General features: G+C 35.9%; 2 protein-coding genes across 2 annotated transcripts; both read right to left on the bottom strand.

Annotated features, from left to right (window-relative positions):
• Nucleotides 1–208: 208 nt before the first annotated feature.
• LOC113763072 (probable microtubule-binding protein TANGLED) lies at nucleotides 209–1,995 on the bottom strand. The gene is made up of 4 exons (XM_027306766.1): nucleotides 1,713–1,995; nucleotides 1,399–1,541; nucleotides 1,232–1,287; nucleotides 209–1,132 (listed from the first exon to the last, which is right to left on the bottom strand). The coding sequence occupies exons 1-4, from the start codon at nucleotides 1,821–1,823 to the stop codon at nucleotides 327–329; spliced, it is 1,116 nt and encodes a 371-aa protein (XP_027162567.1). The 5' UTR covers nucleotides 1,824–1,995; the 3' UTR covers nucleotides 209–326.
• Nucleotides 1,996–10,508: 8,513 nt separating this feature from the next.
• LOC113760225 (glutamate receptor 1.2-like) lies at nucleotides 10,509–15,509 on the bottom strand. The gene is made up of 5 exons (XM_027302787.1): nucleotides 15,236–15,509; nucleotides 13,649–14,910; nucleotides 13,152–13,455; nucleotides 12,446–12,819; nucleotides 10,509–10,893 (listed from the first exon to the last, which is right to left on the bottom strand). Exons 1-5 carry the CDS (start codon nucleotides 15,507–15,509, stop codon nucleotides 10,555–10,557), a joined length of 2,553 nt encoding a protein of 850 aa, XP_027158588.1. The 3' UTR covers nucleotides 10,509–10,554.
• Nucleotides 15,510–16,912: the final 1,403 nt, after the last annotated feature.

Below are 16,912 nucleotides of genomic sequence, written 5' to 3'. Positions count from 1 at the left end.
ACACTATCATAGATAGTTGATTATATGATACATATGCAAAACTTGAATTTCAAATTCAATTTAGATCACGTGTCATACATTCAATTATAAAAGTGTACATATACTTTCGTGTACAGAAGATTAATTCTAAAAAAAATAGTGCAAAAAATTAAAAAAAAACATATAAAAAAATCACAAACGAACGAACATCCTTTAACAAACAAAAGAATAGCACAACAAATTTAGACAAGCTTTTTCATTTGTCAAAAAACATTTACCATATGGACATCGAGGGAATATCAATGAAGAAAGAAGGAAAATCATCATGTCTTTTCAACTTTTACAAGTTAAATTCTAGGAGCAGCAAATTGCATTGGAGTCGCAGTTGTTGGTCGCTGTTTTAGGCCACTCATCATCATTTTCATCCCATCAGTCTTATTCTGTACAGATTTTCTACTTTTCAATGGAGAAACAATCTTGCTTGCCAATCTTGATGGCGAAAATGACCTTCTAAGCTTTGCTGTAGTGGATACTTTAGGACTTCTCTTGATCAAACTTATTGATCTTGTTGGAGAAATGGACAACGGGGGGCTCCTTATTTTCACATGGAACTTTGAGGCCGAGGGTGGAGACTTGATCAAGAACTTGTGTGGAGTTTGTCGATTTCTCGCGATAACGGGGGACTTGGTCTTGCATAATCTCTGATGTTGTGAAGTTGGAGAAGAAGAATGAAATAATGGGTTGGGAAACAATACAGTTTTTCTAGCCCATGGCCTGTTTCTTGGGGAAACTCTATTAGCTATAAACCTGCAATTTTCCTTGTCACAATTATTCTTGTGCAGTGGCGAAACCTTGAAATTTATCCGGGATTTCGCTCTTTGGAGGGACGGAGCATCTGATTCTGATCGAATTGATTGCAGTGCAACCTGTTTTTCCCTTTTTCTTCGAACTCGAAGTTCAGAGTTTTCTGGGTTGGGAGTCATCTGGTTCCTCCTCCTGTGTGTCAGTGGTGTTTTTGGATCATCAGCTGGTCTATTAGGCTTGTTAGAAGCAACTGTTTCAACTATCCGTCTTGCGAATTGACTTGCTTGTAGAATTTCTCCAACTGTCTCCCCTAGCAGCATTGCTGGCAATGACATTCTCTTCCAATCCCCTGTTTGGCATACATAAACCTCCAGTTTCAGATTTAATTGAAATCTTCAGGCAATTGGGAATTGAAAGAAAGATGGTTAAAATGGGGTCCTCCATTTACCTGTATTTGTAGGCAACTTTCCAGGAGGAGATCTCCTGGCAATAACATTCTTGATCCTTCAGATTGTACAGAGGAAACCATTGAAATCCCGGTGAATTAGAGGGCAAAATGCAATGTAGAAACAGTAGTGTATGATATAAAAAAGAAATTCATGCTTATGACCATACCTTAAAGATTCCTGCTTGCATCTGAGACTAGTCCTCAGGTAACTCCTTGTGCTGCGAGGACTAAGGGTCACACCAGAAATCACTTTTGTCCCACCTGTTACTGTAAATTGAAGCTCTTGCAATCTTGCAATAGACTTATCCACCTAACAATTCCCCCAAAAAGAAGGAAAAAGGAAAAAGAGAGAACCCCACATAAAAATCCTAGACAATCCCAAAGTACAATATCAAAAAAAGCAAAGAGAGGATTTTTGTTTTTTGGGTTTTTTTTTTGGGGGGGGGGGGGGGGGGAGATGGGTTTGTAATGATGGAGGTACCTTCTTAACAGTTTCTCTGATGAGAGTGGGATCAAGAAGTGGTGGAGGAGGAGGAGGAGGAGGAGCCACCATTTTTTTGTGCTGATGGTTTGGTGGGGTTCTTGCAACCATTTCTGCAGGAAATCAGAAAGAAACAAAAAGTAGGTTTTAAAGAGATTTTGATTTGCCCCTCTCTCGATCTCCTTAAACTCATGAAAGTCAAAGATTGGGGAGGATTGGGGCCTTCTTCTTCTCAACTGATTTCAACATGGAATGGAAGAGCCCAAACTGCTCAAAGTGAAGTCTCAAGTAAGTGACTTCAGTTTGGGAGTGAGTAACGGATATCTTTTCTTTTCCAACGGTCGAATTTATCGCCGAATAACGCATGTATGAAAAAGAAACGGCCACTTGACTTCTCATTAATTAATAAGTTTTTCTAAGATGGAAATATTTGCTGCCTTTTTTCGAAGTGCTGCCGGTGCCGGGTCTCGTGGCCTGTGTTGGTGCGGTGGCCGGTGGGTCATAAATCTATGGGGCCAGTAGAGTATGGATAGGAAAAGAAAAACACATCTTACCAATCCAGCCGTTGGATGTCGCCTGATGCATGAAATTTATTTATTTCAAAGTATTCTTTTTTCAAGCTGATTAGTACACCTAATTTTCACTCAAATTATTTTTAAATGCACATATTAATTATCCTTTTAAATTTAAATAATTTCATTATTTTACTCACTTTTTCAAAAACTAACATTTAATACTGTAATTGATGTCAAACTATTTCTCTCATCCGTCCAATTAGGATTAATTACACTTTACCCCTTCGAACTTGGGGGTAAGTAACACTTTACCACCCTAAACTCAGAATATATACAGTTTACCCCCTAATGACATCAGATTTTAGAACTCCATAAAAAAAATTCGGTGAACTGACGTTAATGCCCATACATATTATCTATGTAGACTACCATGTCCATTGGGTGGAAATTTTAGCGCCTTAATAATAGAAACTCATGTGATGTTAAAAAAAAAAAGAAGAAAAAAAAGAACAGGGAGATTAACAGATGAAACATCCTATTTGTCAAGGAAAGAATAGAGAAACAAGCCGAAAAATGATGCTGCTTACTTTTGAGTTGCTGAAATTTGTTCTTAAACATATCTTTTGGACAGTTTAGTATGAAACTTGTTTTGTTAATTCAGTTGCCAATCAAATGGAATAATATTCCCTCTTTTGGAATGCTTTAAAAGCAGTAGTCACAATGATATTATTTTGGTTATATTGATGAATATCTATGGTATATGTAATATGTTGCACATGGACGCTAATATTTCATTATCCCTTCCTGGACAAGTTTGAAGTACATAACTATTTGCAATCATGGTAGCCAATTGAGTATGTTTGGATTACATAGTTTTGAAATAAAATAATTTACTTCGCAAATTCGAATCATCTTTTATTTTCTCCATCAACTTTTTATCTCACATACATCACATCACAAAAAATGCTACAGTAATTATATCAAATAAATCATCCAAATAAACTCCTATCCAAATAAATCCCCCAAGTAATGCCTTTCTCATTACTTAGAATGTTTATTTATGCCTATTTCAGTTGGGGTTAGTTTTGGAATAAAAATTGGTGATGTCACTTAGAATCTTGAAATTGTTAACATGGGGGGTGAAGTGTATATTTCCTTAGTATAGGAGGGCAAAGTGTTACTCATCCCCAAGTTTAGGAGGGTAAAGTGTAATTAACCCGTCCAACTAACGAGTGTTTAATGGATACCCTTTAATGTTGATAATGTTATTATAATTGATGAATTTGAGCATTTAAGAAATGATGTCTGTTTTTTCGAAAAGCTTCTAGTAGGGAAAGAATTTCATAAATGACAAAAAATGACCATTTTAGGTAAACCAACAAAGGTGGGTTGAGCGTTTGAATATTTGTGCTTCAATTTCATCTCTTTTTATTCTTTTCCTTTTTCGTTTAGTTGTCTTTTTTTTTGCAACACAAATTTAGAAATCTAACAACTCATTTTATAAAACTAAGAACAAAAGTGAGGCCAACTTTGTGCTTTTATTTCAATTTTTTTTTTGTCTAAAAGATGCTTAATACTATCAAGATTGTTACAGTAACATATTTTTATACTTTTATTTCTTTTTAACTACAAAGAGATAGTACATTACCAAATTCTAAATCAAAACAAATCAAGACTGCTATGGCTGAAAACAAAAAGAAAACACAATTATGAACATGGAACTTTTTATCCTCCACAAAATGACAAATTGAAGGAAAAACACAATTTATTTTGGAAGAAGATATAGAATAGTAAATTTTTTAAGACTTGTAAAAAAATATACAAAAAAATAAATCAAAAAAATTGACAAAACAAGAAATCATATATGCTATTCTAATTCTCTTAATTAAACAAATTGTATGTATTTGGTTTACTAGTTTTTTTTTCTTTTATTTGGTAAATGAATTTAACACACTTCTGGTGACTTTTGACAACACTAGTCAAAACTAAATTAATAATTTTAATGTGAAATCATGTTGAAAACTAAAACGGTTTGAACTTTCAATACAAGAACATTTTCAATTGAAATGATAATTTCTTTTTTGGATTTTGAATTTGTTTTGTCTTTAATATATGTTCTCAAGTTATTAAAGATTTTAACTATGAGTTAAAATTTTCATAGTTCCAAATTGCTTTCCTAAGTTCCAACGAAAGATTTGTAATGTTTATATTAAGGGAAAATGTTAGATATATCATTTAACATGTGAATTCTTTAAAAATAGCTTTTTAAAGTATAAAAAAAATTAATGTATTAATTAAGTAGATTATTTCTTATCCATATTAATGAGTACCTCATGGACACCCGTTAAGAAATCCAGTCAAAAGAAGCTCTAGTCTCTGTAATGCCAACTATATTAGCTAACATGTTTTCTTGCTAATATGTTTTAGTAGTTATTCATAGGAATACTAAGTTTTTCCATTCCATGGTGAAACAACGGAGAATGTAATCAGTTATTCATAGGATTAAGAATGAACGGGGGGAATGGATTGAATCGGAGGAGGTTATAGGAGCAGAGGCGGTACGTTTTTTCGAGAATTTGTTTACGGCCTCGCGGTTGACATCGTCTTACGACTTGCTTCACCATCTTCCGATGGTCTTGACATCTGGGGACAATGAGGCATTAGAGCAGGTCCCGTCTCCTGACGAAATTCGGCGGGTTGTGTTTGAGATGGATGGGGATAGCGCGGCGGATGGTTACACGGGGAGGTTCTTTATGGTGGCCTGGCCGTTTGTGGGCGAGGACGTGGGTAGGGCTGTATGCAGTTTCTTCTGTGGTGCAGAGTTGCCAAGGGCAATCACTGCAACTTCCATTGTCCTCATCCCGAAAATAGCTCATCCCCAGAATTTTTCACAATTCAGACCGATTAGTCTGTGCAATTTCATGAATAAAAGTGATTTCAAGAATCCTGGCCGAGTGACTAGCAACTGTTCTCCCGCAGCTCATTTCTCCACAGCAAAGTGGGTTTGTGCGGGGGCGGCTTATAGCGGACAATTTTTTACTTGCCCAGGAGCTTATGTCTAGTATGGGCAAAGTGTCCGGGAGGGCTAATGTGGCTCTCAAGCTTGATATGAGTAAGGCATACGACCGAGTCTCGTGGGTGTTTCTAACTCAGGTGCTGCAAAAATTTGGCTTTGGTGAGCGGTGGATCGACATGGTATGGAGATTGGTCTCAAATGTCTGGTTTTCTGTCTTGGTGAATGGGGCTAGTGTGGGCTTCTTCAAGTCTTCACGAGGACTTCGACAAGGGGACCCTTTGTCCCCAAGATTATTCATTCTGGGTGCAGAAGTGTTGTCTCAGTCTTTGAACAAATTGTTGGATAATTGGAATTTCAAGTGTTTCTCGGTACCGCGGGGTTGCCCAAAGATCACCCATCTCTGTTATGCCGATGATGTCATTATCTTCTCAAGTGCCTCCCATTCCTCGTTAAGGTGCGTCATGCAGACGATTGGGTGGTATAAAGAAGTCTCGGGCCAGTAGATCATTGTTCAAAAGAGTGGCTTCTTGGTGCATGATAAACTACCCGCTCGGGGGATGGCTAAGGTGCGACGGGCTACAGGGTTTACAGCCAAGGATTTCCCTGTTCGATACTTGGGATGCTCGCTATTTGTCGGGCGGCGGAAGATCGGATATTTTATGGATTTGGTGCAATCAGTGGTAAACAAGATGGCAACATGGAGCGCTAGGTATCTTTCTTTTGGAGGTCGCATTATCTTCATTAAGCATGTTCTATCCGCATTATCGGTTCATTTGTTGACGGCTGCGTGCCCCCCAAAAGGGGTTCTGGCTCTGGCCGAACGAGCCATGGCCAATTTCCTATGGGGGAAGAGGGAGAATGGATTCTGGTATCATTGGGTCAAATGGAAAGATCTATGCACAAACAAGTCGCAGGGGGGATTAGGTGTGCACTCTTTATCAGAGATGTACACTGCGTTCTCCTTCAAATTATGGTGGAGATTCCGTACGAGTGACTGTTTGTGGGCCAAGTTTATGAATGCAAAGTACAGTCGTCAAAATCATCCCTGCATGGTAGGGGCTCCGTAGGGCTGCTTATATGTGTGGCGTCACATGCTCCAAGTCCGTGAGGTTGCAGAACAAAAACTTTGTTGGCAGGTACAGGCAGGACAACGTAATTTTTGGTTCGATAATTGGTTGGGTTCTGGCCCATTGTGTCAGCGAGTGGAGAGTGTTTCGGATCATTCGGTAGTGGATTTCGTCTTGAATGGACGGTGGAATCAATCTATGTTGCAACAATGGGTACCAGAGACTATTGTTGCGGAAATTGTCAGGAACCCCGTACCGGCGGGAAGCGGGCAGGATAGGGCAATATGGTGTTTGACGGAGTCTGGGGACTTTTCGATTGCTTCGACCTATCTTTTGTCAAGTGGACATCTCGTTCACGTTTGACAGGGTTTGGCATCCTTGGTTGCCTGTCAAAATTTCTTTTTTCATGATGCGTGTGTTGCGAAACCGCTTGCCTTTAGCGTCTACATTAAGGAGATTAAACGTGCACGGTCCATCAAGGTGCTTTTGTTGTAAAGACTTCCAATCCAAATCTTTGGACCATATTTTCTCAGAGGGTGGTCTAGCACGATTCCTTTGGACATTCTTTGGCACTGTTGTCGGGGTGGCATACCGAGGAACAGGGATACGTGCCAGGTTGGCGGGTTGGTGGAGTATGTCTACACATCACTCGCGGGTGGAGTCACTCCATACGGTGCTGCCTAGTATCATCTGCTGGAATATTTGACTGGTACGGAATTTAGCACATTTTGAGGGGCTTTTCCTACGCAGGCAGACTGTTTGTGATTGTATCTTAGCGGATTTAGTTGGGTTAGTTGGGGAGGGAGTTGTAGGAGAGATGGGGGGAAATGTCTCCTGACATGCTTTTTACTCTTCTATTTCTGGATGGAGGCCTCGATTCTCACATCGGGTGCTCCGTTGGGAATTACCGGTGACGGGGACATGCAAGTTAAATACAGATGGATGTTCATTAGGTAACCCGGGACCTAGTGGAGGGGGCGGTGTCCTTAGGGACTCCTCTGGTGATCTGGTTTTTGGCTTTTCCATTTCCCTTGGGGAGATGACAAGTTTGCAAGCTGAAACCAAGGCATTGTTATATGGGGTCTAGTAGTGCTTGGTGCGGGGGGCCATCAGGGTACAGGTGGAGGTGGACTCGCTATTGTTAGTCAACGTTCTTCGTGGCAAGTCCAGGTGTCCATGGCGAATTCGTTCTGATATAGACACAATCCAATCAATTTTGGGGTCGGATTGGATAGTGGGTCATTGTTTTCGAGAGACAAACCAGGTGGCGGATGTTTTATCTAAATGGGGGGCACGGGGATCGTCAAGTGTCGTGTACTATTCCCTCTCGGAGTTGCCACAACCTGCCATGGGGGCCATGGGGTTGGATAAACAAGGTTGTCCTGTAATACGCATTAGGGCTGTGCGCAATTGATTGCATTTGGGAGAAGATTGACCGATGATCTTCATGGATCATCATTCAGATTGACTGGAAGAGCTGAAGTTGAAAACTGAGTTTAATCTTAGTTTCAGATCCTAAATGCTTAAAATTTTCTCTTTGATGTAAATTGGTTGTTAAATTGTGGGTTGTTGGCAGGGAGTTTCGTCCCTTTATAAGGGGAAACTCTGCCAAAATTTTTATAAAATAATAAAATTTATATTAAAAAAAAAACCCCATTAGTAAGACTAATAAAAAATTCTTAGTAAATTGTAGAAAAAAAAATGTTTTAGTAGTTTTTGAGAGAGAAAAAAATGCAGACTAATGAATGTTTGTTGGGCACCTATTAGATTTTTTATAACTTAAAGTACTTATGTACTACTACAATGTGAATTGAAAGCATGATGTTACTAAAATCTAATTAACTTATAAAATGATATTACTAATATCATATTAAATATAATCATATTAGGGTAATACTAATATCATTTCCTGTGCTTTTTCCTTGGATTATATATTAGGGTTCATCAATTTAACAAGAGTTTAGAAGAGATTAATTAAAGTTTTTTTAATCACCATGGCCGACTATCTTACGTGTCACTGCAGCAAACCTGTGATGGAGAAGACTTCATGAAGGGACAAAAACTCAAAGAAAAAAAATCCATGGCTATTCATATTATGAAATAACTCCTAGTTGATTTTATTGGAGATGGAGTGCATTCATGAGCAATGTGTGAAGCAACTAATTATAATATTGTATACATTATCAGTGGATATAAAATTTATTCATAAATATAATAAGTTAAATTAATAACATTTGGTTTTCACAGTACATCTCAATATAATAAAAATAAAGAAAAGAAAAGAGAATCAAGTTTGGAATTTGCAGTGCATGCAATACGGTCCAATTCATAGAAGAATGTACTTTTAGATGGTTAAGAATGCACAAAAAAATCTTCTGGACATGCCTTTTTTGATATTTGAACATGGGCGCCAAATACAAATTAGATCCAGTATCATATTTTTGACAAATGAATAATTTTTTTTTGTGCAAAAGTATTACAATTCAAGAAGTAAGTAATAATTTTAATAGTTAATCTTATATATATTGATAATGTATACAATATCAGAATCAGATATTTAACACATGTACAAAATTTGGATTTCAAGTTCAAATTTAGATTAATTATTACGTTTCCAACGTTGATAGTATATATATTGCCAATATATAGAATATTAATTCTAATTTTAAAGCATTAACAGTTGATCTTTTTTTTTTTTTATATGAAAGGTAATAATATATTAAAAACTTCTAATAAGAGTTTATAAATCGAGGCAGCCAAAACTATTAATAATGGATCTAATTTTCCTTTTTAATGTGTTTATTTGGTGCCCTCATTATGTTAATTTTAAAGCATTAATAGTTGATCTAATTTTGGGGCCCAAATCCCTTTGTCATCTCCTCACTTTTTATGTCCCAGCCTTCCCCTGTTAGAAGAAAAAAAAGATGATCTAATTTCCTTTTCAAGGTGCTTACCAAATAAAAAAAAAAATCTTTAAACATGATAACAAGAAATTTCATGGGATCAAATCCTCTATTCCCCTTCTGCACTTCTTAAATTCCATCCCTACCCTACTTAAAAAAGAAATTTTAAAAATTTAAAGAATGAAGTTCCATAGGAATATAGATTGATCTTATATACACAGTCAGTATATACACTATCACTATTAGATATATGCCACATGTGTAAAATTTGAATTTAAAATCCAAAATTTGCCAATGTATTACCCATCCAATTGTGATAGTGTATACACTGACAGTATCTATAAAATTTACTCTAGGAATATAACATTACCAATTGATTAAAGTTTGAAACAAAAATAAAACAAAAAATAAACCAGATAGAAGTATAGAATCATATTTATCTAAAGATAACTTGTATAGTGTATGGAATATGTTTAGAAGGTAAAATAATGGACTTATCACGACTCAATAAGTTTTGTAGAAATCTGTTGGAAATTAATTTCTATACTAATTTTGAAAAATAGTAATAATATATAATTCTTTATGATAAAACACATCAAGATTTCATTAAACAATTAATGAAATATGCACTAATCAGATATTATATTAGAAATACATAGACACTCCATTTTTGAGTATTGGATACTACATATTTGAAAAATTAATAAATAACAATAACACTATGAAATTTCTAACATAGTTAAAAATCAAATAAAAAATTGTAACTTTCAAAACATCTATGCATATATCCAATTGCCAGATTTGTTAATTAATTAGTTCAAACACAGATAATATGGTAAAATCTAATGAAATAACTTAAAAAATCATATATTTGACAAACCAAATTTGAAAAATTCTCATATTTAACAAAAGAAATAGAAAAATTAAAGAAAACCGAATCGCTACAGAATAAGAAAACTCTTACTAGGAAATCCTAAGTGATAAGAAATTGTTACTAGAAAACCCTAAGAGATACTTACTACACCAAAAAACAAAAACAAAGAAAGAAAACTATAGGAGGAAAGGAGACCAAGAGACCAATTGGTCTTCTTTTCGAGGAGGAAGATATTCTGTCTTGCAATGAAGTTTGAGAGAAGGAGGAGAATTTAGTTACACTATATAATACAATATAACAAAAATTTGCAATGCACCTACACCTAACTACTATGATATTAGGAGTCTAAATAATTTATACAAAAAAAAAAAAAAGTGCAACGCACATACTCCTAAAGTATTATGATATTAGGGATAGTCTAAGTACAATGAAGGATGTGGAAATAATTGTTATGTAGCAACAACTACTCAAATTCCATTGCCATTCCTTGCAGCTAGGAAGCTTATCATCATTGCCAATTTTCCTCCATCAAGAAATTTGATGATATTCTTGAGCTGCAACTTCTTGAGTAAAATGGAAGTAAAATGTATGAGAAGAACTGAAACACATGAAATAAAACTAACAAAAAATAGGCCGCCAAAACTTTGGAGGTTCAAAATGTTAGGCGTGGGACTTGCATCATCCAGCATCAATGGTGATTGGCTCTTGAACCATTTCTTCTCCATCATCTCGAGTTTCCCTTCCTCCCTCAGTTTAACAATTGCTTGAGATATATCAGATACCAACGGCAGACCTTTTCGAAACGGCTGTTCATCAATCAAAAATTAAGGAACAAATATTTGCATCACTATGGTATCAGATTTTACTAGAATATGCAACTAACCAAAACAGTTTCGAAAACATACATACAAAATTTAAAAATCCACACTTGATTTCAAAGAAGAAAAATTCACACGACATTTCTGTACGTATCTCGACAATATTAGTATCTACCATACGTACCTCAATAATATCTTATTCTCATTCTTTTGTTATCTATTATATATTTGTACACATACAGACACAGATACATACATATATACATACATATATATATATATGTATGTATATATGTGTACATGTGAATTGATGTATTATATATACAAACATGCATAGAAGAATGTACATATATAGATTTTTCAAATAAGCGACTTCTCTCCTAAGTGGTATAGCTAATTGAAATGAATTCATGGATCAATTGCTTAACTGGATGTAACTATTTTGATATTTAGTTCTTCCCTTTAAATAACCAATCAAATGTAATATAAATATTGCTGCTCCAGAAATCAATGTAATTTTTTTTATAATTTCTCTTTGTTCTAATTACTTTTATCGCTTCACTAAATTATTTCTCTTTAATTATGTAAATAACTTAGTTTAGTAGATGTGGAGCTATTGATAATAATACATATAGTAATTTCTCTACGAAGCTCAACAATGAATATTCGTTCCGTTTAACTTATTTTTGTAAGAATTTTTTTTTTAAATTTTTCAAGATACTAATGCTTCTTCTAAATGATTATAGACCTTTAGAGGTACAAACATTTGTGTGACCGTTTAAACTCGGCATAGTAATTTACAAAATCAAATTACATAATTTGGTTAAATGAAGCAAACACATAGTATCGGCAAACATTTAAATGACTATTCACAGGAAAAATATGCTATTCCGTGCAATATATACACCAATTAAAACTCAGTTAATCGGTGTAATTAATAGATTCCATCATAGTTATATTATTAGTAGTATTTGTACAGGGGACGAGAAATATTCCAAACCTAATTTATTATAATTCCATAAGAAAGTCAATGGATTTAAACCTTTATTTAGTTATCTTTTGGACTGGTACAAACCTTTACTTAATTATCCTTTGGACTTGTACAAATTACTGAAGTTCCCTTTTTTAACTGTTTGGATTAACAAAGTTAGTGAGAAACTAGAAGAAGAAAAGTGCAAATACTCACAAAACCAAAACCAGCAGAGTTAGACCCTATTTGATAACCCAATTCAGAACTTAAATTTAATGGATTTAGATCTTAACATATTTAGATCGTTTGATAACAAAAAATTGAACATGTGAATTAATGAAGTGGTACTGAATTTTCTAGGTAAAACTTACTTTCAAAATTAAATGATAGCTATTCATTTATCACTGAATGTGATTTTCACTCAAATATATTGGATTTAATACTTAACAATTCAATAATTTAATAGATTCAGACTTTAGATTTCAAATTTCAGACTTCAGTTTGCAGATTTCAATTTTATCAAACGCACGTTTAATGAGAAACTCAAAGGAGGAAAGTGCTAAAACTCACAAAACCAAAACCAGCAGTCTCAGATTGAGATGCAACCATGGCATAATCAGCACCATACTTGGCTAGAAAAATCTTAATGTACGGTATTTCATCAACTATGGCATCAACCCCGCCTTTCTTGCTTCCGCGTGATAGAGCATAATCATATTGCTCAGGCGAGGGGTAAGGGCTAATCCCTGTTGAATTTAGATTGCTGGCGATTAATCCCCCTACAAAAGAACCATAATGGAATCCTACAGACCCCCCTGCTAATTGAATCTGTCGCACAGTCAACATAGAACTCAGAGTGGCAGTGTAGCTTGAAGTCAGTATAAGCACCACAAACAGCCAAACAACCACTGCAAACCTTGACATATTACTTGTCAACTTTTCTCCTGCAATGCCAATTGATATTGCAACATTATTCAGCCTAAACTTCAAAACACAACACTCACTGAGTTACTCGTACACTCGTGTTGTGTCAGTATCAATTTCAATTGCTTGATTAACCAAAATGCTTATGCATTCTACAGGCAAAAAAAGGCCAGATTGCTAGCCATGAATGTAAATGAGTCACTTTTTCAAATGGCAAAATAAGAATATAACTATTATTTTTTGTTAACTTTAGAATTGGAGTCTATCTTTTAGTCTGTTTTTGTCACTTAAAAATTTGGAACATCAAAAAAAGTGAAAACACGATTAATAATAGAACACAAAGAGTACTTACTATGAGCATATACAAGGGTTGAAAAGCCGAACCACAAGATTGTTCCCAATTGATGCGCAACTGAACCCTGAAATTCCGCATTGGTAGGATGTTCAATGGTCCAAACCACCAGTCCCGTAAGGACAAAGAAGGCAGCACTCGTAAACCATAGGTTACTTCGAAGGGGCTTCAGGAAAACCCACATGTCGTGGTTTTCACGTCTTGCTACCGTTCCAGTCCCCAAATCGGTGAAAGGCACGGTGAAATCCACGAATGCATGTCTATGTGCTAGGATCGTGATATCCCCCACAGCGCCATCGTATTCCTAAACGATTTGCAACAAACAGATACAGCAACTAATTTGCTCGCCTCACATAAAAAGAGTAGCTTGACAAAGGTTTGCAAAACTATATGTGAATTACTACTTGTTTCTTTCATATGAGATATGACACGCCCATGAAACAAATGATGCTGGGTGCACACAGTGCATATATGTTATCTATGGAGGAAAAAGTTACCTGATGATATATCTGGTCCATGAGATCACTGAAAGTTTGCCCCGGATTCTCCCAGTCTTCAAACACATATGGTACGTGATAATCCAGGGAATTTATTGCAGCAACAAAAACGTCTACGCAGTAGCCCGTGAAACTCTTGGTATTGGTTTCAGGATCGTAGTGCACTTTTGTTAATTCCGGAAATCCACTAGTGTTGACCACTGCAATCCTTAACTTTCTAGCCCCTGTTGGAGCAGTCGCAGAAACCCCTGGCCATAAAACGGCTTCCAGACCTTTTTGTGTAGTAGAAGAAGATAGGCTTCTCCCTTTGATCGAGGACGGTAGTTCTTTAATGATGCCATACTTTGGGGTCCAAAATCCAACTCTCCTCTCTCCTCTTCCTATAACATTCACTAAAAGAAAGGCTTCAGAATGTAATTTCCCATCAAGAAATTGGAATTGGCCACTTAAACCAGTAAATCTTGATCCTAGAATCTCATTTAAAAGTCTTGTTCTGCTCTCAGCATTTGCAACATGCACAACAGATTCAGTCCATACCCTTTCAGCAGAATCGGCTAGTGCCCAGACTGTGTCATATGCCCAAATGCCTAAAACATCTAACTCCCTATCTTCCATCAAATGATTTTCTGCGTACAACATCTTTCTCCATCTCAATGTGAAGCCGTGCAACTTGCTTGATAAAGGTATATAGGCCTTCATACCTAGCACTCCTTGTGATGACTCAATCACTTCAGAATCCATGGAAGATAATTGGTTCATTGTCTTGTCCGTTACAATCCAAGCATACCCTTCATTCATCAGCCCGAGCCTTTTTGCACTAAAGAATAGGCGAGAAGAAAGTGATGGTGGCATGTGAACAACATATATGGTTGCTTGCAGGGCTTTTAGCTTGTGAACTTCATTGTTTATTTGATCTTCAGTAGAGAGAGGAGAAATTGAAATCCTACGCGCAATATGAATATTTGCCACTTCGAGAGACTCAACCAAGTAAGGTAACACTTCTCTTCCATCATCACTGTTCTCATACATGATGATCACACTCCTCCACTTATATGATTGAATGATGGATGCGATCCCTCTGAATTGAGAAGTTTCATCTGGCTTAATTTGAACATGGTAAGGGTGTGTGCCAGAGAGGATTGAAGAAAAAGAAAGGATTGGGACTTTGGCTTTGCCAGCAAGCACGGCCAAAAATTTTGTTTCCGAGGATGTTTCAGGTCCTATGATTGCTTGCACCTTGATGTTTTCTAGAAGATCAAGAGCTGCAAGTTCATATAAACAGTAGAAGCACATCAATAGGGTCTAAATTTTTAAAGTTCTCAAATATAAGCAAAACAATGGGAAAAGAACACTTCATCTATAAGTATTTCGGCCGCCTGTTAAAAAAAAACACTTCATACTAACTAACCATGTCCGAATACAACTAAGTATATGATTAAAACAGTTATTATTGACAATTTCCGGCGCTTGATCTTACTGGCTAGCCTCCTTTTTCTTTCTTTCTGTTTTATGCTTGTTATTTATTCGCAATCATTTGCATTATAGTTGGCAAATGGGTAAATCAAGAAAACTAGACACAGAACTGACCTGCTGATACAGCATGAGCGGAATCCGCCCTGGAGTCCCTAGTGTGCAGAACTATCCGCGTTTTATAGCCAAGATGGGAAGCATAAAAGTCTGAGGTTGCCATTGTAATGCTTCTGTGGATAGTCTTCCCAGTTAGGGATCCCATATCCAGGATAACACCAACGTTAATCTCACTAATGTGGTCTGACTCTGAATGTATCTTTGGAGTTGGAAGGCAAAGGAATAGTGCTATAACAGATATCAGAATATTTGTGTTTTCTCTTCTGATTTCCATCCCGAGAACAGATGGCTGATATTTTGCTTTTGAAGAATTTCAGCTTTACAGGAAAATGATCATATTTTGCTCGTTTCTCGTCTTAATACTGAGTTGCTAACTCTGAGAGAAAGACATCTAACCATCACGACCGTGTGGAAATTGGGCATGGAAACTCAGCAAGAAAGAACGGCGTCGACTTTGATTAAGTATTTTTCTCGTCTTAATACTGAGTTGCTAACTCTGAGAGAAAGACATCTAACCATCACGACGTACCGTGTAGACAATGGGCATGGAAACTCAGCAAGAAAGAACGGCGTTGACTTTGATTGACTTTGATTGAGTCTTTTTCTTTTTTCTTTTGGTTATTTCTGCTTCTATTTTGTGATTCAAGAGATATGACTAACTTGGTCACGTAACTAATCTGTGATGGTTATTTTTCCTTTTTTGTTTTTTTTTTCTGCTCCAAATCTTGTGATTCAAGAGATATGGTGAATGTTACATCTAGGGTGAAAATTCTCATAGTTTGCTGACATTGTTTGTGTTAGTTCTAAGAAATGGTTTTAAGTCAAATTTTTGCAATACTTATTAATTATACTATTAATTTTTTTTGTTAAATGTATTAATTTTTGCAATATTATTTATTTGGCGAGCATGAATATATTAGAGATGACGCGTGATATTGGACTTGATTAATATTGGCATGCATGATAATCTTTCTTTTATTTGATATTATGATGGGATACTAGAATTGGAATTTAAAATTTGTATGATGATCATCTCTTCTGCATCCTAAATATGAGTCGTGCGTGATTATACTCAAGACACTTTGAATTATTTGCACAAGTTGTTTCGATTTACTGCCTAAGAACGAGCAACAGTTCAAGCATTGTGGTTTTTAATTTGGCGATTTTTCTGCATGTAAGAGTGATATTTTGGTATGATTCTAGAAGTTATTTTGTCAAATTCCTGGTGCTTTGGGAAATTCTGCTGTAAAGTTGTTTGGCTGAAGTAAAATTCAATATCTATGAATTTAATATGTTTGTATGTTTTGTAGGGTTTGATTAATCCAACAATGCATGGAAATAATGTGGAACGCAGGACAATTGGCGAAACGCAACAAAAAGAGAAGCTAGAACGAAGCAAGGAGAGTTGAAGAAAATTTAGCTGACGCCCATTCCATGGTTCGTATCTTTTTTCTTTTATATGGATTTGATTTCGATTACCACCACGGATCATAAAATACCCTCAGAACCATGAGTCGTTTACAAGAATTCTTATAGATCATCCGTCAGTACAATCATCACATCGATAGCAGAATTTGAATGCACGATCTTTTATGAGAAAGTGATCTATTCTTGTCAACTTGTCAACTGACTCAACTTTAAAATAAAATCACACTTGTTCATTTGTGACCCAAGACC

Source organism: Coffea eugenioides, chromosome 2 (genome assembly GCF_003713205.1).
Source record: "Coffea eugenioides isolate CCC68of chromosome 2, Ceug_1.0, whole genome shotgun sequence".
Classification (NCBI taxonomy): Eukaryota; Viridiplantae; Streptophyta; class Magnoliopsida; order Gentianales; family Rubiaceae; genus Coffea; species Coffea eugenioides.
The sequence above is the reverse complement of the archived record's forward strand: the minus strand, read 5'-3'. Positions and strand labels throughout refer to the sequence as shown.

What these genes read in the sequence shown, in the direction of transcription:
- LOC113763072 (XM_027306766.1), bottom strand. Translation starts at nt 1,823, where the DNA reads ATGGTTGCAAGAACCCCACCAAACCATCAGCACAAAAAAATGGTGGCT. An exon ending in TGCAAGCAGGAATCTTTAAG is followed by an intron (nt 1,288 to 1,398) that starts GTATGGTCATAA and finishes TACAATCTGAAG; the next exon opens with GATCAAGAATGTTATTGCCA. An exon ending in AAAGTTGCCTACAAATACAG is followed by an intron (nt 1,133 to 1,231) that starts GTAAATGGAGGA and finishes TATGCCAAACAG; the next exon opens with GGGATTGGAAGAGAATGTCA.
- LOC113760225 (XM_027302787.1), bottom strand. Translation starts at nt 15,509, where the DNA reads ATGGAAATCAGAAGAGAAAACACAAATATTCTGATATCTGTTATAGCA. An exon ending in CGCTCATGCTGTATCAGCAG is followed by an intron (nt 14,911 to 15,235) that starts GTCAGTTCTGTG and finishes ATGAACTTGCAG; the next exon opens with CTCTTGATCTTCTAGAAAAC. An exon ending in TGGACCAGATATATCATCAG is followed by an intron (nt 13,456 to 13,648) that starts GTAACTTTTTCC and finishes CAAATCGTTTAG; the next exon opens with GAATACGATGGCGCTGTGGG.